Source organism: Poeciliopsis prolifica, unplaced genomic scaffold (genome assembly GCF_027474105.1).
Source record: "Poeciliopsis prolifica strain line A6 unplaced genomic scaffold, Auburn_PproV2 SCAFFOLD001, whole genome shotgun sequence".
Lineage (NCBI taxonomy): Eukaryota > Metazoa > Chordata > Actinopteri > Cyprinodontiformes > Poeciliidae > Poeciliopsis > Poeciliopsis prolifica.
In genome coordinates this window covers 6,397,243-6,424,253 of record NW_026562376.1, presented here as the reverse complement: position 1 = coordinate 6,424,253, position 27,011 = coordinate 6,397,243, and the positions used below count along the sequence as shown (strand labels likewise).

Below are 27,011 nucleotides of genomic sequence, written 5' to 3'. Positions count from 1 at the left end.
TCACAATTTAATGACTTGTTCAGAGCGTGCCTGGAAATTGCGACAGTGCCGTAAACCATGTCCGGTTTCCAGCTGGGTGTTCCATGGAAACACATTCACGTCTTACGTTTTGTTTACATGCCTGGGTAAGTTTGTTCTCCTTAGGAATAAACAGTGTCAGATCGTGTGCATATGTTAAATAAAGTACTCACTTCCGGAGAGTGACGTGGCACCTTAATGATTACATTTTTAAAACTTTAGCTAAGGTTAGCCTAACTAGCTCACAGTTTACCTGCAACAACCGCCCAAACAACCATCCGTGTATGGATAATTGGAGAATATTCGACGATAGGAATTATTTGTCTGCTCTGTTTAATGTGTTTTATATGTGCGTTGTTGTTTTCAGGGAGCCAACAGCTACGGTCAGCTGGGTCAGAGCCATGTGGAGGACCAGTGCGTACCGTGGCTCTCTGACAGCTCGGCTCTGCAGGGCAGGACGGTCCGTGTTGTGGACGGAGGAGGGGGTCATTCTGTGGTTCTCACCGGTGAGATGCTGTTTTCACAGAACTCATTTAAAACCACTGATAGTACCGAGTTGTGTGAGGAAAACTCTTTAGGAGGTTAAAGGGAGACCTCTGCTGGATGGATGATTGAACTGCAGGTTTTTGTCAAGCTGATAAAACAAATAATGCCACAATAAAGGGAAGGAAAAAGTTGCTTACTCTTTATGATGCCTTTATACTACACTCTCCAAAACTGCTGTGTCTTATGTAGCAGTTCAATTAAAGCATAATACTTCTCACATGTTCCTGTGAGACGTACCTGTTTCTCCAGACACTGTGTCTGTATGATTAAATCACATTATAACTCAAAATGATGTCCATTTAATTACTTTTTTATTGGACTTGATCCAACCATAAAATACATGAGTATGTGAGACTTGTAACCAGCAATTTAAAATTTTGTTTGACTTGAGAAGGTTTGAGATTGTGAACCAAATAAAAAGTACGCTTTTAAGACGTGACTTTTACACACCCTCTGAATTTTGGAAATTATTTACTGTTGCTCTGATGGTGAATTACATATTCAATGTATTCAAAGCTCCTCTGCTTTTACTTCAGATTCACATGAGATGAAGGACTTAAGACTTAATACTAACGTGATTCCACCTCAGTGATAACTTTAAACAAGGATTCACATTTTGAACAACAAATTAAACAATGTGTGGGTTATTCTCCCTAAGAGTTTTGTTCTTTTTTGTCGAGCAGAAAGTGGAGAGGTGTTTGTTTGTGGACAGAATCACAGAGGCCAGCTGGGACTTGGTCACAGTACTAACGTCCTAACTCTTCAGCTCTGCCCTGTCTTGAATCACAGAGTCACAAATGTAGCCTGCGGCTGGGATTTTACACTTCTTCTCACCGGTGAGCAGAAAACGCTTCTGAGAAGCCGCATCTTAACAACAAATGGTTCACAGAGAATCGGTTAATATAGTTTTATTCATACGTAATGTCACTAAAATAAGGTTATTTTAACCACTGCTATGTTGCCTTTTTTCTTCAAAAAACAGAAAATCTGTTCTGCATTTTATATTTTTGTTTTAATATTTCTTTGTAACATTTTGTCAGTTGAATAGAAATTATTGATGTTTTTTGTCATTACAGTGGTTTTAGATTAGACTTGTCATTACTTTTTTTTAAGATGTGTTTAAAGAAATGTCCATTGTAATTGCGACTCTTTAGAATCTTTAAGCAACCAGATAAAACATTTTTTGCTTATTCATAATGTCTATATTTTATTGATTGGACTTTCATTCTACCCCTGCAGAGATTTGTGACTGTATGTCATTTTTATTTTTCCATTGTTTTTCTTTTCTCCAGAGTCTGGTCAACTACTTGCATGTGGTTCTAATGCATTTGGACAGTTGGGTGTTGGACAGACAGTCCCACACTCTTCTGAGCTTCTAGCTGTTGAGGTGAGTACATGTTATCAGTGTGTTTTATTTTTACATTTGTCTAATTAAGTTATAAGATAAGTAAAAATAACATGTTTTTCTGTGTGTAATAAAAGTATAAAATATGACATGCTATGTATACGTCACATGAGATATAAAAATACATAATTTCTGTCTGTTTTAGAGTTTTATAAACATCTCTTCCTCTTTTTATGATCTAATTATTATTGTGATGTTTGTTGTCAGGCTCTTAAAGAGCCAGTAGTGAGAGCAGCAGCAGGATTGAGACACTCACTCGCCATTAGTGGTAAGGTATCCCCATATGCTGTCTGTCTTGTTTTTCTGTATTGTAATTTAACTTAACAGTAAAGCCAAGAATTCTGTTTTTCTGTTTAATTGTCAGCCTCGGGCTCCATGTATCAGTGGGGAACTGGTCTTTTTAGTCATGCTAAGAGAGCGCTCAGTCCCCACCCTGTTCCCTCACATCTGAACTCCAAACTTCCCTGTCCGGTACCAGGTAACATGCACTGAGCTGAAAAAAACAACAGTGGTGGAATGAATCATTTTTGTGTGACACGTGTTTGCACCCAATGCTGCAGGTCTCGGCCAGAGGAAAGCACAGCTTGTAACAGCAGGTTCAGCACACTGTGTGTGTTTAACAGGTAGGGAACAAAAAATCTGTGCTAATTAGCTTAAACTAACAAGCAGAAACTAAAAAAATATTAATGTTTTGTATTGTTAAGTACTCTAGTATTTGAACATGGAAATATGGTTTTTAGCGCTTAAAACACAAAATCTCTGCCGCTCTCAGATCCCCAGGAAAGTCACATCACACATCAAAATGTATTGTTTGTGCTTAAAATGAATAAAATACATAGATCAGCCAATCTGGGGTTCTGGGAGTCAGAAAGTAGTTATAAAAAACATGAGTGACTTTTTGTAACGCAGTAAGCGACTTTTAAAATCAATCCAAAAAAATCACTGGAATTCAGTTTGAAATGGAATGAGAGCTCTGCTAGCTGTGAGTTTTGTATAAATTGTCGTGATGCACCATGTTTTATTTTCCTTTTAAAGACTAGAAGAAAGTTTTGCAATATTTTTTCCTGGAGGTCACTGCATTGAATTTTGAGAAAGACATTTTATTAACGTTCTTTATGTGAAGGAATTCTGTCTTAGCTTCAGTTCTTGAGGTTTGAATCATACATGGCACCATAGTTTATCAAAACTCTCAGTAAATATAATGCCAGTTCACTTAATTTGGTATAAATTACCAAATTAATTGGTAATTTATACCAATTTTTGCTATAATCAATCATTCATGATGGGATGTGTCTGACTTTGTTCTCATATGCTGAGTCTGACCTCGCATCTGTCCTGGAGTTAGTTGACAAATGACTCAGTTGCTGCTCTGCCTTTGTTTTTTGGGGGGGTTTTGCAGAAGAAGGTGAATTATTCCTGTGGGGATGCAATAAACATGGCCAGCTGGCTACAGCAGAGCCCTTCCTGCCCTCTCCCACTCTGCTGCATCGATCTCTGCTGAAGGGAGAGAAGGTTACGGGTGTGTGCAGCGGCTGGACGCACGTTGTTGCTCAAACAGGTACAAAAGGTGTAGAAGCTCAGCTTGTGACTGAGATACTCGCCAGGAGCAGGATAACTTGGAGACCTGATATGTTTTAGCTTCAGTCATGTGGAAAAAAATAGGACATTCCATTAAATATTCACTTCACATATTAAAGTCTTATCTCATTTCCCTCTGGGAAAGAAAGGGATTTAATTATAAATAAATGCCAAAAATCAACCTTGTTTTAATCCCAAGATATTAACAATAAAGTGTTTTTGAGCCGAGGAAACTATTAGAACAATTTACTAATGCTTGAAATTTTATTAATTTTGAGATGTTTGCAGGGTTTCTTGTATGTTCATAACATTTCAAGTCACCCCTCTGCATCTAAAAAGGATACAAATCTGTGTTTTTCATTGCATTTCAGACAATAGATAAATAAAATATTTATTTATTTCACAGAGAGAGGCAGAGTATTCACATGGGGGAGAGGAGATTATGGACAGCTTGGTCGATCAGCCTCAGCCAGTGAGGACGCAGAGATGTTGATGGGAATCAAGAAGGATTGCATCCCTGTTGAAGTTACATCCCTCTACGGAGCAACTCAGGTGAGACACAGTCTGCAGCATCTAATTGTCCTTGTATCTGCCTAAAGGTCCAAAATTTAAGACTTCACTGTTGGGAGTCTTGGTTTTGTATTGTACTCGACAAATTAGATTTGAAATGTCAACAGCAGTCCAGCAGAGGGCGCCAGACGACCAAAGAGAAAACAGTTGCTGTTGTTGATGTCAAGGGAAAATTCATAGTGATTTCGTGCATAGAAAAGATGGAGGTCATTATTTATGCATCGGACGACAACTGCTTAATGAAGGTAAACATCTCCTCTCCCATAAGAGTAATTGATGGTGAGGATCAGGGCTGCAGCAGTTAACCTGTGGTCTGAAAGGCTGCTGGAAGGCTTTGTCAATAAAGTTGATGTCAGGGACGGGCAAGGGTAAGTGTTTGATCCTTCCTCCACTGAGTACAGATCATTGCGGCTGCACTGACCCGTGCCAAACAGAGATTATCTTTTGTGTGTCTCTATTTATACGCATAAAGAAAAGCGGGATAAAATAGCTGAGAGACCCATAAATCTTTTAGCCTCCTCTCCCCATTTTAAGCCCTTTAAATACTGACGAACTGAATTATGAGACATAAAAACATACAAGGAGGAGCAAATTGCTCAGGAATTAATATTTGTTTTTATGTGTTGCCTAAGGTGTAGGTTTTATCCAAAACCGAGCCCTGTCAATGCAGTTCAGCCTCTGCTACAAACACAGGCCTGTATCAGCAGCACAGCATTAGGTAATTACCATAAAAATATAAATATCTTTAACACATTTATTCAACAGTCAGTGCTGTGAACAGGGAGGAGAGAAAAAGGGTGTTAGATCTGCAAAGGTTTGGATTCAGCAGTATAGCTCTGAAATGACAGCATTAACTCCTTATTTTACTTGTGTAATGAAGGTTATTAGGGTAATCATTCCATTACAGTTCTTTTACAATATGAAGTGCAAAACTGTATAAATTCAATATATCTAAAAAACCCCAAAACAATTAACTTTATCAGTTTCTGTTGCATATATTTCCATGTATCCATGGAAATGGAGCCTCCAGAAATGTCCAGAGCTGCTGTGGTTTCAGCAGAGTTGGGCAATAAATCAATTTGAACAATTTATAAAACTTTGGGCTTTTGAAGATTTAATTTATGAAAAATCTATTTTCCCCCACCAATGATCCACCTATGTTTTAAATGATTTGCTTTTATTGTGGATTTCAAAATAGTTGATCTAAGGTAGCTAGATGCCAAAAAGCAGTGAAATGGTCGTATAGATCACTCTAATTATTGAAAGCCAGTTTCTGCATTGTGTTTTGTGATTTGGGGGAATCTACAGATAATGTTACAATACAAGCGAAATATTCTCTTGCTGCCCAAAATTTTCCGCTCACTAATAGCTGGCATGAAAAAGAGATAGTCGGTGATATTATCTGCAGCTGGTTTTAAAGTTAAACCTGACCTCTGTATATTTTAACTCTATTTATTTTTTTCTTTACAGATTGTATGTGGATCTGAACACAACCTTGCCATTGTAGGTGAGCATGTTCTTCTCATTCAAACAGTTCACATTTTTTCTGACATTTTTGTTCTATAAGACTTTTTTTTTTTACAAATGTGCTGCAAACTTTAAAGGAAAAGTTCAACTATAGCAGACTGAGAACATTTATGATGATTATGACCATATAAATAACCATTAATGTGGTAATTTATCAAAAGAGGAAATGAGGATGGATATTTCAGTAAGACAATGATCGTCACAAAACTATATATATCTTATAATTTTGGAAAATTTCTTGTATTCCAATATTTACAATAGTACTTTTTCATCAATATTAAAATAAGCTCATATTTCTTGCTAACTTACTTGTAGGTTAGTTTGTCCTATTTCAAATGTACTAAAATGTTTTCACAACAAACTTTGACAAAACTTACATTGTAAGATTTTGTGTTTTTGCAGAGTAGAATGGTCTAAGCTCTTGACTTGAATACAATTGTTTTTATTATTATTATTTCCAACAAAGGCTTTTCTACAAAGTAATACATCCATTCCCTATGCCATTCCACAGTATTCCACAGAACTTAATTGGATTTTTTGGTGATTTTTTTTAAATATATGGATTCCTTCAGATGTTGGCAACATCTGGTGTGAACGTAGTTAGAAAGAAAAATATTGACAGTTCTCATTTTCCACGTTGTAAATCATCAGGTCACAGACACCAAGCCTCATTCTGTCATGGATTTGAACGATGGCGTGTAGCCCCGCTGTAAATATCATTTTGTGTCTAAATGACTGAAAGCCGGCACTTTAACAGATTCACAAAGCCATTAAAGTTGCATATCTCATGTCAGAAAAGAGCTTTATTGGTTTCTGTGGCTGAAACACGAGACGTCTCTGCTGAACTGACATGACTGCATAAAGGATAACGTAGACACAAAGGTGAGCAGAACCTTTTCCAACCCGTTCTTTATACGGTATTAAAGAATTAGCATGAGACCTACCTAATACATTAGAGTCAAATAGCAGTGTAAAAAAAATCATCTTTGTTAAGCAGCAGAGATTTTTTGGGGTCAGTACTTTCCTTCGTGGCCTTTCATCAAGAAGTAATTACAGCATAGATAGATGGATATCATTGACAGAGGCAATTACCCAAACAGGCCTAACAGGAACGATATTAACCACAGTCTCACACACACACACACACTCACACACACAAACACACACACACACACACACACACACACACACACACACACACACACACACACACACACACACACACACACACACACACACACACACACACACACACGGGCACACATCAAAACACATTTACAGGCAAATGTTATGAGAGTAATTTCCTTCAGTCCACATAAATGAATGTAAACCAAAACAGCCTCTTGTAACCACTAATTAAAAAAAGACACCTTGACGTCCAAGTGAATTTAAAAATTTACTTTCATTTGAAATGGGGACTTTTGGAACAGCAATCAGCAGTCTAGTCCTTTTTCTTCAGGTAAGATGCTGCTGATGCTATTTTTGGTTCAGGAGTGTCTTAAAAGAAGGAACGTAACATTTGTAGTTAGAGTTCTTACGTCTGTGTGTTGCTGTGGCTCCTGAAGCTGTGACGCCAGCTGCAGTCCACGCCTTGCAAATCTCTCTTGAATGGGCTGTGCTTCACAATCCACTCAGGGCTGCGGTTTTCTCTGTCGCTTGTTCTCATTTCCCCACCACAATCTTTCCTTCCACCAAACCTTTGACAGGAGCTTCTTTAGGAATGACCTTTTGTGGCTTACCCTACTTTTTAATGGAAATAACATTAATTCCCGTGACAAAAATCCACTTTTTATTTTTTCTCATAAACTGAATCTTGGGTTTTACATTAAACTGGAAGCTGCAATCATCAACATTAGCACAAAAAAAAAACAATCTGTGTAATGAATCTTCACATTTTTAATTGAATCACTTGCATAAATTAACTTTTTAAAGACACTTTGATGCCTCTGTGTTGTACATGCTTCACAAACCTCCCCTGCTTTGCCATAGTTTCAGCAAGCAATAAGAAACATTTTGGCTGTAAAATCCTTCACATTAAATTTTGAACACTGACCCAGTTTTTTACATCAGCATGAATAAAAATACCACAGAACAACTCAGAAGTGGCGCTACAAGATTCCATTTGAAAGGAGACTTGAATGTTGCTGCAAACATCCACGCGACCAGCCGTCCGTTTTCTCACCAAATGTAAAAATAACAAGCATGGGCGAGCTTTAGCACATTGTTACGGCTGTCCATAGTAATCATTGATGTGTGAAAGTTCTGCTCTGTACTTTGTGAAGTTCTTTCAGCGGGATGAGAAAGCATAACACGTAGAAGAAGAGCTTGTGTGAACCTCCGACTCTTTGTGATGTCTTTTTTTTTTTTTTCCTTCTTCTTCTTCCTTCTGTCTTGAGCGTGGTGGCAGGAGAAATGAAATAGCAAAACAGGATTGGAAGCCCAGACCTGAGTGCTGCTATTTCTGGTGCTGAAGTAGGTCAGGCGGAAGAGAATAGAGAGCATTGCACGCTGTTTGTATCTGTTGCCTGCTCAAGCCCAGGCCCATTTGCACCTGAGCGAGAGAGAGGTCGCCAAGTATGAATTTTGTCATCGTTGGTCAGAGGTTGGCGATAGGCCAAAGACTCTGTGGGCACAGCTCATCCAATCTGAGGAAAAATTTCAATGATTACCTAAGTTTAACATGACCACTTAAGGACAAGCATCTTATATTAGATATAGTATATCTTTACCTCTATGGATTCATGCAGCTTTGGCTAGAAAAGGTGCAGCTGTGCTGCTGTGTCACTTGTTAAATTTCTAAACTGCCAAAAATGAAAACCAGTGGCCAGATTTGTTCACTTGGAAGTGGCTCACGGTTTGTTTTTTATATATTTTTTTATTCTTATGTTGCACAGAATATTGTGCAGACACTTCGTTGCCATGGAAACACTGATGTGCTGTCAGTGAGTCCATGAATTAAGCAGCGATATTTTTTTTTTTTTCTCACTGTGACACTTCAACACATGACGTCCGCTAACACATCGCCTTCAGCACCTATAAACTCTAAAACATGCTAAATGCGCTCTATACTTATGCATCCATGCACTGTCTTAAAGGCACGACTACAAGCGCTTCTGCAGCCATATTTGGCAGAGTCTCAAATATGAGACTATGAGCTGCTGGCGAGTTATCCTGCCCTGTTAACTGGTCAAAGCACAATGCGCCTGTTAGGGAAAGCCAAATCGGATTCTTCAGAGACAGAACACAGAAAGACGAGGAGACCAGTCGACGGAACAAAATGGAAAACACGGCGTGAAAGGCACACACACACACACACACACACGACGGCAGCGAACGGCAAGCGCTCCAAGACGTGCTACCCTTGAGAAAGCAAGCTCGCTTCTGTTGCCACGACAACGGGACCTATTAGGTAACTGTGTTGCCATGACACGTGTCTCCTCGGTGATGCAGACCTGACCACACCCACTGATGAGCTCTCCAGCTGTGAAGAGCAAGGGAGGCTTTCATTGCAGACCAAGTGTCAGTGTTTGGAGATCAGAGGAGCTCTGTGTGCGTGTGTGTGCGTGCGTGTGTGTGTGTGTGCGTGTGTGTGTGTGTGCGTGTGTGTGTAGCCAGCCTGTTTTGTTTTTGTTTTTTTGTCTTTTTTTTCATTCCCTGTATGTGTCTAATTTTAGCCTTTCCCCTCTGTGTCCTCCTGTCACTGACCAAAGGCGGCTCTCTCTCTGTTTTCAGGGGGGCGCCTCCTGTCGTGGGGCTGGAACGAGCACGGGATGTGTGGGGACGGTTCGCAGGCAGACGTCTTTCATCCTCGGCTCGTTTCTGATCTCAGGCCTGTTCTCATTGGTTGTGGTGCTGGACACTCGATGGCGGTGTGTGGTGTGACGACGAGTTCAACACAGAATTCTGTCCACACTTGGGAAGAACTGGAGCCCAAGCAAAGTTCCCCTTTCTCTGAGTAATAGGTTTTGCATTTTAAAAAAACTACCTCAGCTACTTGATAAAGTGTTCATGATTGGTCTACTTAAACACGGTTTTATATGGTTTGGAAGACGCTGTAATTTTTTACGTTGATGAGCAAATGGCAGTGTCTGTTCATTCATCATGTAAAAGCTGCTGGATTGCTTTGCATCCAGCAGAAATGGAAAAAAAATCCAGAAAATCACTATTTATGCATCAAACCATAAGACCATAATCTATTTTTTAATAGCAAAAAATGTGTATTAAGAGTCTATGCTGGTGGGTTGTATTTACAGATCAAAAAGGATGAAGAGTGTGTTTCAATTTGGATACAGTTGATAATTAGGAGTATTTAATCTGCCAATCAAGGAGAGATGACCCAGTTCCAGTCTCTTAATTATTGATTGATTGATTGATTGATTGATGAAATGGATCTCTGCAATTTATGCCTCCAAAAATCTATTTGTTACATTTCAGATTTATCATACCAAATTTCCTGTTTATCATTGGCTTGATTTGAATCTTTTTTTAGTCATTTGTTTGTTGATTTGCATTAGTGTATTTGTGGAAATTTGTATATTATTTATGTTTTGTTTTTTTTTTTTACTTCAGATGGCTAAAAAAATAAAAGTAAATCAACACTCACCGAATACTGATTATTTCTGTGTTTTTTTTTATTATTATTATTTATTTATCAATATTTCTGTACAAGTCTGAACTGTATTGGTCAAAAAACACACAAAACAAAAATCCCTAAACAACAAACCAATAAAAACGATCACTGTGATAAGTAGCCACAAAATGCATGGTGTTCAAAAACACACACTCTAAGGTCTCACTAAGCAGCACACATTAGTTGCCATATTTGTCATGTTGTTTCTCTTTATACAATAACCATTGCTTTTTTTTCCCTTTTTTCTCAGTTGTTAAACATTGACCAACATACTGTCCCCTATTTGTGCTCAGCCTGTTGTCTGGCAGATTCAACTGAATGCACGCAGGTCTCAAGAGGTTGTTGGCAGTGTGTTTGCAGTTGTTGGGTAATAAGTTGGTCCCTTTTCACAAACTTTTCCACATAAACATTGAATCGACCCTTTGTGCTCAAATGGTGGTCCTTTGAGTTTGTTTTTTTTTAAGAGGTATGCTCATTGCTTTACTGTAGAGGTTGATCCACACAGGGCTCCTTATTGCATCTGTAATTTTGAGCATTAATTTCAATGGCTGGTGACTGGTAAATTAAAATGTGCATTAAGTAGTCATGCACTGTAATTCCCCTAAATGAGAAGAATGATTTGCATATTAGAGGCACTTGTCCAAGTTGATAACAGTTTGGCCTTTGTTGGTATTACATATTACTATCTGTATGCACATATGTGTACATGAAACAAAAATTATTCTACATGATTGTCAATTAAATCACAGCTGCACTACAAAACATTAACATGATGTCTGAAGTGTGTAATGGCAAAGTCGTACATCCTACAGCGCCTTAAAAAAGTGTTTTCCCTCCTTAAACATTTTCATGTCATGTTACAACCACAAACATTTTTATGTAATAATGCAAAATTATCCCCTAATTTTGAAGGGAAAACCACATATTTTTAATGTACTTTATAAATAAAAATTTGAAAAGTTTGGCATGAAAATGTACATTACCTTACTCTAATTTCATTTAGTCCCTAAATGAAATTAACTGCATCCAATTGCCTTCAGAAGTAAATAAATTATTCATACATGATTTTATTGCAGTATAAATAGAGTATTGAAGGCCCCAAAGGGTTTTTAGATTGCATCAGCACACAAACATTAATATAAAGGCCAAGGAACAAACTAGAAAGTTCAGGAATGAAGTCATAAAGAAACTTAAAACAGAGTTAGGTTATAAAAGGCAAAGAGCAAAGTCATCTAAAACAGGAAAAAGTACAGACCAACTACAAACTGAACAACATGCGGCTGCCCAGCTAAGCTGACAGGCCAAACGATAGAGCATTAATCAAAAAAGCAAGAGGCCTACGGCATCTCTGGAGGAGCTGCAGAGATCCACATCTCAGCTAAGGAATGTCTCCACAGAAATTGGTCTTTATTGTAGATCACCATGAACAAAGGCACTGTTGAAATAAATGGACAAGTTCTGTTTGCAGCTTGCCGTAAACCATGTTGGGGAGTAGATAAGACTCAATTACATATGAAACGATGCCAAAAAATAAACACATTGTTTTAAAACTAATTTTCTTACAGTCAAGAGACTTTGTTGCGTCAAAGAAATTACCTGGGATTAGATTTTTCTTTTACCATGTGGGACATGAAACGGTGGCCCCACTTGTTGCATGAAGGTAGCACTGTTTTAAAACTACCTTCTGTCAGCAGGATGGATTACAGCTTGTTATACTCCCAGTGTTTTTCAGTGAGAAATAGGATGACAAAAAACATTCTGAACACTAAGAACTTTAAAACAGTGACTAATTTTACTAATGTCCTACAAATTTGTAATTTTGTTCAGAATTTTTGTCTTTATCAAAATCAAAGTAGTTATGGATAAATAAGAGGCTTTATACCTATTGCAGTTATGCTGTTGAATCACTTTTGCAATTTTGAAACTATTATTTTTTCGTGTCAAATACTAGGCATTTCAATAATAATGTACATTTTTGTGTGATGCTGTAAAAGTGTTATATTTTTACTCAACATTGTGATATTGTGAGAATCTTTTTATGAGCAAATATGCAGGAAAAAGGTTCTTTGGTAAGATGAGACCAAAACTGAAGTCCCTAGTTATATTTAAAAAGCTGTGGTGGCAGCATTATAGTGTGGGGATACTTTAGTTTTTAGCAGGGGCAAAGGTCAGCGTTAGTTTGGAAGTGTGGTGAAGGTTCACCTTCCAACAGAATGACAACTTCAAACATAACAAATGCATTGGAATGGTTTCAATCACAGCACCTTGAGTTAGAATGGCCTAGTCAAAGTCTGGACTGACTTTATGTCTTTCAAATCAAATCAAATTTTATTTGTATAGCACATTTCAGCAGCAAGGCATTTCAAAATTCTAATTACTCACACTGTTGTTTCTGGTTGTAACAAGACAAAATGTGACGCTTAAAGGGTATGCATACTTTTTTAAGGCACTGCAAATGCTGTCTTTGTCCTTTTAAACTAGTACAATACTATAATACTTATAGTCTTAAGTACTTTCAATTATAGTGATGCTTTTAGAAAAGGAACAACAGTGGTTTCTTGTGAATATTATTTTTTGATGCCTGAAAATATGTCAGAGAAATGTTAAAAATTCACTGGTGCAAAACAGTGCAAAACCCTACAAAGATATGACCAGGACAGTGCAAAGTTCATTATTTCTTTTCAACTGTTAAGTCTGGCTGACATGACAATTGATAATGTTTTTTTTTTGTTGTTGTTGTTTTTTTTTTTTTTTTCTGACACGGGTGTGACTTAAATCTGGAGCAACATTTTTTTTTTCTTCCTTTCAACAGAAGCAGCACACAAATATTTGATGATTGCTCAAAAACATTGGAACGCACAAATTCAGCACACACAAAGCATATTTACAGCACTGGCACACAGCGAAAAATAGCCACACAGATTACAACACAGTAACCAGTCACAGATACTGAGCTATATAAGGCTTGACAACAAAACTTCCTCAGTGCTACATCTATGCTGAGTTTGTGATGTACAGGTTGTCACTGTCACACCCATTTAAAAATACTAAGTTATACACACATAAAAAAATGCTACAGCACTATCAAGTGGGTGATGGGTCATTATGGGTCATACACATAGTGGTTGGTACACCATGGTTCATAACACAAACTGACTCTGTTGGTTGTCTGCTCCGGTGCTGTCGTTGGTTCTCTATAAACATATAAAAAAAAAAAAACAATAATAAAAATAAATTATTATACGAATCTATGTAAAATGGTGGAAAGGATGGCATTGATGGAGGGTAAAGAACATGTGCTCCGTTAGTTCCTCATGGTAAACGATTGGTTTACCATGGCGTTCCCATGCTTCAGCCAAGGCGTCAGACACCAAAACGGACCGTCTGAGTGCATCGGTTGGACTCTGGAGTTGGTTAATAATGAACATGCCCAGTCATGCCACGTTCTACAACTCGATGTAGAGTAGTTCGGTCATTGTCATGCGTTTGGGTATTTTCCATCATGCTCTCACAGTCACCCCATTTTTTTGTCTTTATTTATTGATTTTCAGCTTTCTGTACACATAGTCAGAACATCAATCCGCAGTTGAAAACCTTAGCGGCAAAGCCAGTGGGAAAGGAAAGATGTACATATGCATGTGCTGCTGAAAAAAAACAAAGTCTGAATGCTTGTTGTGTATAAAATTTATTTCATGCAATGACTTGTATTTACATGTTTTATTTGAATGCTTTTCTTTTGCATAAATTTAAAATACATGCATTTACCTTTCCCCAAATAGACCCACATCATGTTTCCCCCTCTCCTGCATTTGAATTGCATGACCATAAAATTCTCTTCACACCAAATCTACACAAATGTATATATTTTTTTAAGCATAGAACGTTCACCAGATACCACAAGAGACATGACGCAAAATGTGAAACAATGCTCAATTCAGAATAGAAACAAAAGTTGGATGACTTCTTATAATTACCATATCTTCTTTTTTCTTACAGAAATAAACATTACTGATTGCTCTACATAGAATTTAATAAAGTGCCCTGAAAAGACTTGTGCATAAATGTTGGGACGGTATCAATACATGTATTTGTATTGATCAGTAGACAAACACACAGCAGGATTCCTTGTGATATCTGATTGTAACTTGAGACATTTTGGCTCTGTAGAGCTGCTTGGTCCCCTTTTATTTTTGTGCTTTAATATACAACAAGATATGAGAAGTATAAAATTATTTTTTCCTTCATCTTTTTTTCCAGCTTATATTTTTTTGCTTGGTGCTAAATGTTAAATTGTAATATCACTGGTGTGTAACAACAATAACCAAAGAGGACATTAATTTGATTAAGAGTATCAGGGTGGAGCTAAAAGTACCTACTTAGGAAATAAAGTGGCATAATGATGCTACACTGGGAACATTTGTTTAATAAGGTGTCAATTTCTCTCTGCTTTACTTGATATGAAGGCACCATTGTTTTACAGGCACATCTTAATAAATACTTTTCAGGAATTGAATTCAAAAGTGAAATACAATATATGTATTTATTAATTACACACAGAACTATATCTTTAAAAGCATTTATTTCATTTTCTTTTAATTAAATACAATTTATGTCTATTAAAAAACTAAGATTACGTTTTTTAAAAAATCTGAATGTCAAAAAAGACCCATAAAAAAAATATTTTTATAACTGCCTACTGAAAATACTCATGTAACACTTGGGTTCCTTTTGCAGGAATGTCTGCATCAATGCAATAGGGCACGGAGGCGACCCCCTGCTGAGGTAATAAGGAAACCCAGATGGCTTTAGCAGCATATTGGTCCAGGTGTCTCACCAATACTCTGCAGGTTCTTTTTGGTACCATTTACCAACATAACTAATTCCAACAGCGTTTATTCAAAAACCGACTTGGGTCCATTTATTTAACCAAATACAACAAGTATTGACCCACATCTTGCTCTTATTGCTAAGAATAAGCAATAAATCTGTTATCACACCACAGACTGGGACATTGAATGACTTTGTTTTGTGAGAAAAATATGTAAGATTCTTATGTTTTAGGATTGCAATGCTTAACAGATCATTTTCTATGAAATTCAAACTAATTTGTTCATTCAATTTGGATATTGAATGTTTAATTTATTGCTGAGCAGGTAAATGTAACCCAATGTTTAATTTAGGCCAGTATTGCAAAAGGTTTGCTCTGTGAGATTTAGCTCTGGTGAATTTTCCGACAGATCCAGCATCACAGGTGCCACATCCTGCTGGAAAACTAAATCTGTTCTTGTTTAAAGCTTGTCAGCTGAAGGTAGCATAAGGTGCGCTAAGTTCCTGGTAGAAAAATACTCACTTTGGACTCAATAAAACCCAGCAGATGACATGGCTCCCAAATCATCCCTGTCTGTTCAAACTTTTATTTTTTGTTAGACCTCTGTCGGCTTATTTGCCCAACATGTCTGACTTCTGGACAACTGTCTCTTAAGCAGCCCTTATAATTATGAAGGACAAAACATGGCTCATTCTTCAAATTTTCTTTTTTATTGATCTTATTTCCAGAAATAAATGCTTGAAATATATAAATCTGGATGTAATCAGTCTATATAATCTGAGTTTCACTTTTTGGTTAATAAAATAAGTAAGTGTTTAATTTATTGAGGTGCGCCCGTATAAATCATGAGTCCTGCATCAGGTCAAGCAGCACAGCAGTAACAGAAGTTGCTAAAGAGTATTTACAGAGTTTAAAAACCCTAAACTACCAGTGAACACTGTCATATAAAATGGCATTTGTTGGCTTTGTGTCAAATTTGTTCAAGTTAGACCATTCTGTGTTAGCGAGAGACCGCAGTCAAATGACAAGGAAAATAAATGTATAAAGTTGGGGAAAGGCAAAGAATGGTGGCTACATAAAAAATCTCTGCTATGACTGAGTCTCTTGTAAAGCTGTCTTGAAATGCATAAGAATGAAAAAGTTCAGGAAGCTTTTAAATTCTTTTTTTTTTCTTACAGTTACTGCATTACAATAAGCTTCTGGTTGAACATGATTTATCATGCAGTTCATGCAAATTAACAGTTTTAGTTCTGTTGACATTAAATGTATCCATCACTGGCATCAAAGGAATTGTCATAATCTCCATATTGCATTGGACATCATGAACATTGCGTTCAAATATGTATATTTCTAATGGCCACTCAGTTAACATGGAGTCTTGTCTGGATTGCACTTCTGCATAAAAACGTCTCTACTTTGCAACACACAAAGCACTTGATAGTTGCCTTAACAGCTTTTAGATATGTTTCAAAGCAATGAGTTAATTTCCAGCAAACTATCAACAGGGGTTACATCTCATGGAAAAAAAGTATATTTTTACAAAATTTAAAAAAAACAATAAGACAAAAAAGCAAATGAGATCAAACTTATTAGCAGAAGAGTATGAGAGATCAAAAGCAACAGAGCAACAGGCAATGATGTCAACACAGGAAAACAAAAAAGGAATTAGCCTGCAGTGGAATAGTGCTTCGTCTGCAGCTCAGGTGTCCCATGCAGAGTGGCATATGCCAATGTTGACTACTATAGAATATGATGACACACCCAAGTGTATCACTTGGGAAGCTTAAGTTTAAGCACAGTTAAGATACATTGTTCCAGGGAAAAGAAAAACCAAAACAAACCATAATGAGAAGAAAACAAAATCAGGAGCGAAGGCAAGAAGTGTCAAAGCAAAGTCTGACAGGAGAGATAAGAAGGAGGATTGTGGACTGGCCTTCCAATGGCATTGTGTCTGCTACTCAACCATGCTACATAATGGATGGGATGGGAGAATGTGAGTGCTGCATTAGACAGGGTGGGCTGCAGGGCAGGGCGGACACTGAGGACACTCCAGAGGCATCCCCGCTCATGCCAGACATGCTGTTAAGGCTCCAAGGCTTTTCATAACCTTCAGTTGGAAAACAGAGATCGTTCTGAGTACACTGCAGCACTGGATCCATGACAGAAGGTTTTCTTTCTATCTTTTAACTTTTTTTTTTTAACTTTTTTTTTGGTATTCCTCACTTCTTACACTACACCTGTTGCTTTCTTGTTTTTGTCTCCAAAGAAACAGGTCAACACAGACTTGAGACAGATTATTATTCTCCATGCATTGAGTGCATCAGGAGTACAACAGCATGCACCGGGTGGTACTGGAATGGTTTGGAGTAGAACACTGTAACAAGACAGAACAATAGGCACCGTGGGCAGGAGGTCTACACTTGGCTACCAGCAGAATTTCATTCTGTGTGCCAGTTACTGCACACAAACTTACATCACCTTCAAGAGGAATGTTTAGAACTTTTTATCATTTAAATAGAATTTTAAATTGTCTTAAGCTGTAATAATAATAATATTGATAATAATAATTCACTTTTCGTGTTGTGCTCCTTCACCATGCTGATAGCACCCATCAGCAAGACACTTCATGCATCGATATGGTCAAGAGGAATGTTCTTGTAAGTCAGAATCCCACACATTACTTATCATTAAAACACATAAACGTACATGATACACATGTACGACACATTCTAGATCATATAAATCTCAAAAATAGCTTTCTCACTAGTAAATAAATAGGGGTGTTGCATTATGCATGGTATAAAAAAATATATCTTATGTAGATGTGGCTTATCCTTGATGTTTGTGGGGATTGTGCCTGTGTGTGGGTTGGAATTGTATACAATCTCCACCAGGATGATTGAGGAAAAGTGAGTGGTGAGGTTTGCTGTGTGTGTGTGTGTGTGTGTGCGTGTGTGTGTGTGTGTGTGTGTGTGTGTGTGTGTGTGTGTGTGTGTGTGTGTGTGTGGGTGTGTGTGTGTGTGTGTGTGTGTGTGTGTGTGTGTGTGCGTGTGTGTGTGTGTGCGTGTTTTGGATGTGCGTGGAGAAAGCTGATGCAACAGAGGAGCGTGTCATGTCTATCGCCTACAGGGTGTCAGTGTCTCGGGGGGGCCTGTGATTGGCTGTTACTGTACGTACCCCTCCTCACTCTGCCCCCCGTGTGGTTGGGGTGTTCAGCCGTGGTGACCAAGAAGCAGGGCCGCTCTCGCTCGCTGGGGCTGAAGATCTCCTCCGGAGAAATGGCCTGGTCTATGTGCGGACAGTCTTCGTTGGCCAGTGCTGCGTTAGCCGCTTCGCCATTCAGCTTGGAGTCTTAAAATAATGTACAAAATGTTTTTAAATGGGAAGGCGATGTTGTAAAGGGCAACATTGTTTTAATTATGACTATTTTGCAGGAATGAACCTGCAAAATAATGATGTTTCCAAAAGGGTTTTTACCCTTCGAACTTTTCGTCATTTTGACCAAGTGAAAACTTTTGCAATGGTTAGAAGTATTTTTGATCATAACCCAACACAAAGTAGCACATCACTATGATGATTTTTTTTTCCAAATTTATATTAAGATTCTAAATATAGAAAGTGTAATATGCACTGGATTTCTGTAGGACATGAAGATATCTTGCCCTCAAACATTTAATTGAAACGTGTCTTTGATTTATACTGAGATGATTGGCTTATTTTGCAGAGAAGAGGGGACTGCATGTGTTTTCACAAGAAACTTTTCCTCTTTTTATTTGTAAATATTATTAGAAACCATAACTTTCTTCCACTTTGCAGTAAATTTGTGTTTTTCTATCACATAAGAAACAAACAAAATACCTTAAAGCTTGTTGTGGTGACACAAAATGTGAGACAAAAGTTCAAGGCATCTCAAAACTTTTGTAAACAGCAACTTCTGTCTGGTGTTTACCTGGAGCTGCTGATGTAATCCACCTCTGGCAAAAAACAATTTATCTCAGCGCTGACATCATCAGAGGGGCATTAAGTTGTTCCAGCATCTACTAATGGTTGTACTTAACATTGCAACTACATCCTCTCAGTGTTAAGAGACACAGAGTATGAGTCACTGCATTAGGAAGTGCAAAATCAATAGCAAGAATACTCAGGGTCTCCTTTTTTCTTTTATCAAAAGTCAAATGGGCTTTTTCATTCAGACTGCATTCCATTGATTGTTTTCAGAATTGTATTTTTTGTTTAGTCTCATGTCTGAGTCAGCAGCTGACTGAAGTACAGGATCAGACGGCAAAACTGCTAAATAGTGAAATGGCTATTTCTTATAGGAGCAATCAGCTTCAACAACAGTATGAGAGAGTTTGTGTTTTCCTTCTTGCTTACCTTGAAATTTGATCTCAAACACATCGTCGTGGGCTAAAGGGCTTGGATGCTGGGAGCTGATGCTGGACTTACAGTAGTTAGGGGAGCCTGGTTGGGGCGCTCTGGGGATATGCCTGTTTTTTTTCTTTGGTAGTTTCTGTTTAGCCATTGCCAGGGAGTAGTACATTCCAAAGTTGTTGACAATTACTGGTACGGGCATGGCGATGGTCAGCACACCTGCCAGGGCGCACAGGGCTCCAACCAGCATGCCAAAGGTCGTCTGAGGGTACATGTCTCCGTAGCCGAGGGTCGTCATCGTCACCACTGCCCACCAGAATCCGATTGGGATATTCTTGAACTGTGTATGCTCACTGGCTCTCGGGTCATTGGGGTCAGCTCCAATGCGTTCTGCGTAGTAGATCATTGTGGCAAAGATGAGGACGCCAAGAGCAAGGAAAATAATGAGGAGGAGGAACTCGTTGGTGCTGGCCCTCAGAGTGTGACCCAGGACTCGCAGCCCCACGAAGTGACGGGTTAGCTTGAAGATACGCAGGATCCGCACAAAGCGGACAACTCTCAGGAATCCCAGCACATCTTTCGCTGCCTTGGAGGACAGCCCGCTGAGGCTCACCTCCAGGTAGAAGGGCAGGATGGCCACAAAGTCGATGATGTTGAGCGCGTTCCGGATGAAATCAAATTTGTTTGGACAGAAAGTTATTCGCATCAGAAACTCAAAAGTGAACCACACAACGCAGACGCCCTCGATGTAGGTGAGGTAGGCCGCCGTCTCGGTCTCCTGGTATGTGCTCACCACCGTTTCGTTGTCCAGCACTTCCGTCTCGGTGCGGTTCACAATCGGGTTGAAGGCTTCGTGGGTCTCCAGACAGAAGGTGGTGATAGACACCAAAATGAAGAAAAGCGAGGCCAGAGCAATCCACTGAGAGGGGAAAAAGATAAAAGGGATTTGAGGACACAGAGGGCAGTGAGCAATGTAAGCAGACTTGATGGTTTAGCAGCTATATTCAGCAGGACACAATGCAGTTCAATCCGTCATCTATGAAATAACATCTGTTTTGACTATGATGAGATGTCAGTTGGTGTTATCTGTGTTTTTCCTCTTTAAGGGGATGATCTGGATAAACCTCCTGTTGCTCCTCTTGCTTATGCTGAGGCTCAAGGTCATGGCATTTTCATGAGTGACCTATATTCTGAATTATAAAGGCCTGCAGCATCTGGAACAGTAGTAATAAACGGGATATTTTTGTCAACCCTCAACCTTTAGCCTGGGCTTTTCCCTTCATCACAACCACTACTGTAGGTTTTCCCTGCACAAGGTCACACTGTCCTGAGGACCAGCTCCTGGGAATCACCGAGAGCTGGGAGAAACCCATCATTCACCTAATGGGTACAGAGTACTTCAGCCTTCATTATGTATTGATTAGATTCCCAGATTTCATCACATTTGGGTCGCCAGAGACCTGGTGCATACAACATGAGCGTAACAGCTGCTCTCTCTGCGGAATGTAGTGGAGGCCTTTCATCACAGTGCCTTTCTCATGTTATCTCCATCCTATCATGCTGTGCTGGTTTGCAGCAGGTGTTGGTCAATTCACCTCTTTTATACTTATTAATTTTTAATTGTTTTGTACCCAATTGTTTTGCATATAAAATGGATCTGTCTGTTGCAAGACATGCATCAGATCAGGCCTCCTTTGGGGAGTATTTTGTACCTGCGTTGCCTATCCATGACTTCAAATATTTTATTTATATTGTCCTGATAGTGTACTGTAAGGAAATGCGGTTATATGACTCCCATAAATAATATCAACCTGAAGGAGTTTGCTTAGTTATCTTGTTTTCACAAGCCTTTGAAATAATATCAATGAACTGGCTTTTCATTGAGCATGCTTGAGGAAAGCAACCAGAATCTGCTGTCTATCCATAAATTGTTTGTATAGGGCAGATCATAGTAATGAAAAAGTGCTTTACAAAGTACTATTTCGCTGTTTTTACTTGATTTGTTTACTGCAAAGGTCTATTAGGTTGTGCAGTTTAATAACCCTAAATTGGAGTGGGGCTGAATAATCTTAGAACAAAATTTTCAGGAAATATAAACAAATTGAATTACTTTATCCTCATGTAATTCATCAAGCATACATAACTACCACTGGAAATAAATAGATGCATAATAGTTTACATACAGGAAATAGGAAGAAGCTAAGTGGCGAAATAAGGGTTTGTCTGTTATGTTAAAGCAGGAATAAGCATCCTCATCTTAAGTGAGGTGAGTGGACAGGAAGTGTAAACAGGAAGAGAGGGATTACTATTCCATGAGTTGCAAAAGTGGAATCAATAGTTGCTTGTTTGTTTGTAAAAATGCATCAAAGACAAGCTTTGTAGTACCTCTCAAATGAATGCATGGGATTGTTAAGTAGTGTGAAGAAATAATGAATGACTTTAGGGAAGGTGTAAGTTGAATGAAAAGGAGCAGGTCTGGGCATGCATTCTGCTGAGCAAAACAAACTCTGCTCTGCCTGGCAGTAGCATCCATTCACAGAGAGGCAGACGCGCAGCACAAGATGGAAAACAGGCACTCATTATAACATCCTCATCACCAACGAATCATTGCTCTGAGCCGAGGAAATCACTGCTGCTTATGAAAGTCTGCTTCCCTTCCAAATAACAGCATAGTGGCTCAGGGGGCACACTATGTGCTGACTTCAGACTTGAGTTGTGTCAACAGCAGGACTGTGCACATAGAAAGGCAACCCTGAAAATATTGTCGAATATTGCATAATTTGTTCAGTTGAGTTCAAGTCGTCTTTCTGTAGCGTCAATTCAGAACAAATGTAATTTCAACACACTTTGCGAGACAAATGCTTCAGTCCATATCCGTGTAAATATAAACATTTGGAGAGATTAAAGTTCACTCATATACATGCCAATAAAATTCAGTAAAATTCAGTTTGTGATGCTAAATGGCAAGAAAAAATATGTAAAGCTCAGTCCTTTCATGGACTTCACAGTTTTTTCTTGATGTGATAAAAAGTGAATTTTGTGTCGGAGCTCTGAAGCAATAAAAAGTGTTAGTGTTTTCTCTGATTGCATAATGCTGTTTTGTCCACCCCCTCTACACTGTGTTCCATAATAAGTCAGATTTTACATCCCTGTCTTCTCCTTTCAAGTAGCCTGTTTATTTTTTCATTTGAATCTCTTCAGATACCAAAATGTTTCATAATAGTAACATTTTTTGCACCTCAAGTTGGGTAGACAATATCAGTCAACAAGCTTTAGTTTGATGAAGCCTTTTTTTTCCGATAAGCTTCTTTTATTTCATTCGCAAATGCCTCCAAACATTCAGCTTGCTGAATATCCCACCCTCCAAACAAAGAAACAAGCGCTGCATCTTTTTGGGCCGCCCCCTGAATTATGCGTCTCTGACAGCGCAGTCAGTGGAAAGACAAAAGACTTTTTCTTTATTGATAATTCTCCCTGTCTCGGAAAAACCACAGGCCTACTATGCAGAGACAATGGCTTAGATCCACTGTGAATAGAGTCTGTAATTAACTCTGAAGCTCACATCTAATTAATCTTATTGCCAGTTTTGGTGGCGCTCTGTCAATCTTTGATCTGCTTTTGTCAGAGTTATTGTTGAATGTAGGACATGTTATAGTTTTAGGATTTTTTGAAATTCAGAAATTGTTTTCCCCTTTCATTAAATTATTATGTTGTAAATGGCACACTGTAAGGTTACACTGCTGTGCCTAAAGCTTAAGGGGTTAGTATTTGTCAATATAGACTTCCTTTAAAGCAGCTTGACTGTTTACACCAATCAGGTTGGTACAGCTGTTCAAACAGCATGTAGCACAGCGGTCCTTTGTAGGGGCTCTGCGGCCTTTCTGAAGCATCTGAAAAGCTGGTTGTTATTTCATTTTCACCAACGTGGGGCATTATGCCCAGATGGAAAAGTGCCCGTAACAAAGACTAATAACGACACCTGAAAGAGCAACCTCATTTTTGTTTGGAGGTCTGCCACAAACAATTGGTTGGTGCCAAAGAGCTGGTGTCCTTATGTGGAGTTGACCTACATAACTGGGGATCCTTCTGTCCTGGAAATAACAATCTAAAGACCTGTTGGAGGTTCAGCGAGGTTCTGCATCTCTCTGCTGGAGGAGAATGAAAGCTATGATTTGCATCCAAATCGTTTTTCTGCAGAAGATATTTTTGTTTTCTCTCTCTCTGCTCTGTCTCTGTGCTCTCATCGACCTGCTCTGGAAACCCCAGGGATTACAAAGCAAGGTCATAAAAAGCCTCCTGAACTCATCAATTTCTGTTGTGCCATCGCAACAGCACAGGCAAATTAACAAGTGTTTGTACAGTTCTGACTGATTCTGTCAAGAACAGAGGCACTTCCACAGAGTTACACGACAAGAGGATTGATCATCTTTCAATAAATCACTTTTATAAGTTTTATTATTCTGTTGTCACATACAGTGAAATGTGGAATGAGTAATTGATTCAGAAGTGGCATGCTTTTTAATAGAAGTGGAAAAAATAAAATAAGCTTAAAAAAAATAAATGAACAAATAACGTAATTTAGTTGATTGACTGATTTCCCTCTGTTTTTAAGACCATAATTTAAATATAAGAGCTTTTCAGACACATTAAAATCGCACAGCAAATATTGATTAACAATTAAGTAATTCATAAAGTGCCATTGAATATATAAAAGGTTATAAATTAACCATATAAAAGCAATAATTAAATGTGGTAACTCACTCCCTTTTTTTAAATGATTTTAAAAAATCAAATAGTTGTTTGATAAATTAATAAACAAAAAACATGCATCAAAGCTTTTTTGATGCATTTTTTCATCACTGCTTGTTTTGATGATGATGCAATGTTTGTTTCACCAACAAACATTGTGTTTGTTGGTGAAACAGAGGCACTCACAATCTTGTGGTGGACACATCAAAACTTTAAGCTTTACATTTGAATTTTATTATGCTGCCAGCAAAATAAGAGTAACGGGGAGATTTACTCCAGGATTTAAAACTGCTATATTTACTTTAAAGAAATGAAAAACAACCCTTTCTGTCCTGGGGGCCTGGATGCCCTTTAATACTCTTGCCCTCCTACATCTTCGTGACGCCACTGATCAAGTCAGATTCCTGCTTGTAAAGAATTAGACTTTATTCACCCAGGGCCGCTTCAATAAGGGGGCCACTGATAATCTTGGGATTGCACAACAAAGCCAAAAGCCAGAACAGAATTTCAGGAGTTTTGTTTTACTGATAGAATATGTAATGGGTGAGACGCCGGCCATAAATAAATAATAGATATTTAAAAGAGCCTCTTGGAGTCACATTTATCACTTAAGCTTAAATAAACAAATAAATTTAGCAGCTCATTGAAACATGAATGGTCCTATCTGAAAGTCATTAATTATGCATGCAGACTGTCTGGCTTATTGCGCTGCAACCCAATTCAGATGAAACTAGAACAACAATAACATGGTAAAAAGAAGGAGAAGGGGGAAAAAACACTCACCCTGGCATATTTTGAAGAGTAGGGATCCTCGAACAGAGCCCAGACCCGTTTCTGCCAGCGGCTCCACAGGCTGCTGCTCCTCACGTCAGGTGAATCCCCCTGCGCCAGCCTCCTTGTCATCTCATCATCATCCTCATGCTCCGGCTCTGGCTCCGGATCCTCGCTCCCCAGGTCTAACAGACCCCCTCCACCGAAACTATCAAGAGCCTCCTCTGCCTCCCGGTGCTGTCGATAGGTCATCCAGCAGCATGGCTCCACGTCTGTCTCATCGATGCCCCAGAAGGCCAGCTCCTCCTCATACAGCGGCCCGCAAACGTCGGCCGGGCAGTGCAGTTTACCCGTCCTGTAGTAATTAAGGATATGTGCAAAAACGCCCGGGTGGCGGTCGAAGAAGAACTCCTCGATCTTGGCGTCATAGTCGAAGTGGTTGGGCGCATCAGGCTCGGCCAGCCAGGACAAGCGGGTTCCAGGTAGGGTGCGCAGGGTACTGCGGTATGTCTGATGTCTGATCCCTCCCACGTTTATCACAATGCGATCCTTGTCGTCGCTCAAGCCCATCGCGTCCCTTAGGCATTTCTCCACTAAGTTCCACTCATTGCAAAGGTCAGTCTAGATATACCTTTATAGCGGCGCACAGCAATTACGCACAAAGCAACCAGTCGCAAGTTGGGAGGAAATCAGGGTTGTTTGTCATGCATTCCCTCTATTATCCTGTATTGTTGACCAACACCTGACATGCACCTGGCTGATTTTAAACTGTTAACATTGCCAGGCTCTGCTGAAGGTATAGAATCGGCATTCAAAATGAGTGCAGCCAATGGAGTCACATTAGGAATGGACGTCACATTGCTCCCAGATCACAGATGTGCACATATTTTAAAAACACACACACCCAGATGGCAACAGTTTCCAGATCGGGTCATTGAATCCAGCAGGTCGTCTGTTGTTCGTGACTTTCACAGCAAGGTGACTGCGGTGGTGCTGAGCGGACAGCGTCTGATGGAGACGCGGAGCTGCCTCCAGACTCACCTCCGTCACGCTCAGCTCAGTCCGCTCCCTCTCCGCGCCGTTTGGGCGACGCCACCGCCACACACAGCCGCTCTTTGTCTCAGCAGATAAGATCAGAGCGCAGATCTTCACCGCTGTCATTCATGCATGATCAGGATGAAAAATATCCCAGTCGGATCAAAGGCTGAACGGTCCTCTTCTCAGATCTGTACACTAGACCAAATAAGACGAATCGAGGATGAAGAGGGCGATGAGCCTCCTCAAAAAACGCCCAAACTGCCTGTTATTCACACCGAGGCTCTCTGCTCCTGTTTCAAACCAGATTGAGCATGCCCAGTGGAGGAGCTTGCACTTACAGCCTATGAAATCTGTCAAGTCCCCTCTCAGTTAAAGATATTGAAATCGTCTTATAGCTGCTCACTTTTTCTAATTTGTCTCACTTATCCTTGTGGCCGGAGAGCAGCTCCCACTGCCCGCGGGGAAGCGCACTCCATCATCCTGCGCAGCTGTCAGCTGAAGGTGTGACCCTGGAGCCACAAACGCGCAGATGCGCCTCTGACACCACAGACCACAAGATCATTTACCTTGTGTGGGATTTAAACATAAACATATATTAAGCTTTAGACTGCAGATCTACATCAACATCACAAACCTCACTAAGAGCACAGACATTCCATGCGAAGACAGAGAATAATTATGTATAATATTTGAATATAAAAATATGCGTTGCGTTTCTTCTGAATAATTACAAACCTTCTGCTTGAGATTTATTTGACAGCAGAGGGCGCTATCAACCACTCTAAGAACATTTGCAAAGCATGTTCTTTCTTTCTTTCTTTCTTTCTTTCTTTCTTTCTTCTTTCTTCTTTCTTTCTTTCTTTCTTTTTTTCTTTCTTTCTTTCTTTCTTTCTTTCTTTCTTCATTAATTTCTTTCTTTTTTGGACTTATTTTGGTTGACCAATGACCGATTTTGAAAATGGGGGAGATATAAACTGTGA

At 39.1% G+C, this 27,011-nt stretch overlaps 2 protein-coding genes across 9 annotated transcripts; one reads left to right on the top strand and one right to left on the bottom strand.

The window, feature by feature from the left end:
• Nucleotides 1–46: 46 nt before the first annotated feature.
• Nucleotides 47–10,195, top strand: sergef (secretion regulating guanine nucleotide exchange factor). Of its 4 annotated transcripts, none has more exons than XR_008607140.1 (12): nucleotides 47–125; nucleotides 386–524; nucleotides 1,248–1,400; nucleotides 1,857–1,951; nucleotides 2,177–2,237; nucleotides 2,334–2,447; nucleotides 2,530–2,592; nucleotides 3,369–3,527; nucleotides 3,954–4,099; nucleotides 4,225–4,835; nucleotides 5,588–5,624; nucleotides 9,377–9,424. XR_008607140.1 is itself a non-coding variant. In XM_055047597.1 (12 exons), the coding sequence occupies exons 1-12, from the start codon at nucleotides 84–86 to the stop codon at nucleotides 9,601–9,603; spliced, it is 1,374 nt and encodes a 457-aa protein (XP_054903572.1). In that variant the 5' UTR covers nucleotides 47–83; the 3' UTR covers nucleotides 9,604–10,194. The 4 variants fall into 4 exon arrangements, 3 of the variants coding, with proteins under 3 accessions (XP_054903572.1, XP_054903740.1, XP_054903656.1); XM_055047597.1 differs by having other exon boundaries at nucleotides 4,225–4,362; nucleotides 9,377–10,194; XM_055047765.1 differs by lacking the exon at nucleotides 1,248–1,400 and having other exon boundaries at nucleotides 4,225–4,362; nucleotides 9,377–10,195.
• kcnc1b (potassium voltage-gated channel, Shaw-related subfamily, member 1b) lies at nucleotides 7,989–26,513 on the bottom strand. Of its 5 annotated transcripts, XM_055046521.1 has the most exons (5): nucleotides 25,006–26,513; nucleotides 19,477–20,392; nucleotides 18,280–18,453; nucleotides 13,432–13,468; nucleotides 7,989–8,289 (listed from the first exon to the last, which is right to left on the bottom strand). In XM_055046521.1, the coding sequence occupies exons 1-5, from the start codon at nucleotides 25,561–25,563 to the stop codon at nucleotides 8,241–8,243; spliced, it is 1,734 nt and encodes a 577-aa protein (XP_054902496.1). In that variant the 5' UTR covers nucleotides 25,564–26,513; the 3' UTR covers nucleotides 7,989–8,240. The 5 variants fall into 5 exon arrangements, with proteins under 5 accessions (XP_054902496.1, XP_054902576.1, XP_054902427.1 ...); XM_055046601.1 differs by lacking the exon at nucleotides 13,432–13,468; XM_055046452.1 differs by lacking the exon at nucleotides 7,989–8,289 and having other exon boundaries at nucleotides 10,262–13,468.
• Nucleotides 26,514–27,011: the final 498 nt, after the last annotated feature.

Excerpts from the sequence above, each read along its gene's own strand:
- kcnc1b (XM_055046367.1), bottom strand. The coding sequence starts at position 25,563 with ATGGGCTTGAGCGACGACAAGGATCGCATTGTGATAAACGTGGGAGGG. Across the intron at positions 20,393-25,005 it reads ACTCTTCAAAATATGCCAGG|TGGATTGCTCTGGCCTCGCT; the intron begins GTGAGTGTTTTT and ends TTCCCCTCTCAG. Across the intron at positions 18,454-19,476 it reads GTTTGAGATCAAATTTCAAG|ACTCCAAGCTGAATGGCGAA; the intron begins GTAAGCAAGAAG and ends CATTATTTTAAG.
- sergef (XM_055047597.1), top strand. The coding sequence starts at position 84 with ATGGAAACACATTCACGTCTTACGTTTTGTTTACATGCCTGG. Across the intron at positions 525-1,247 it reads TCATTCTGTGGTTCTCACCG|AAAGTGGAGAGGTGTTTGTT; the intron begins GTGAGATGCTGT and ends TTTGTCGAGCAG. Across the intron at positions 4,363-5,587 it reads ACGACAACTGCTTAATGAAG|ATTGTATGTGGATCTGAACA; the intron begins GTAAACATCTCC and ends TTTTCTTTACAG.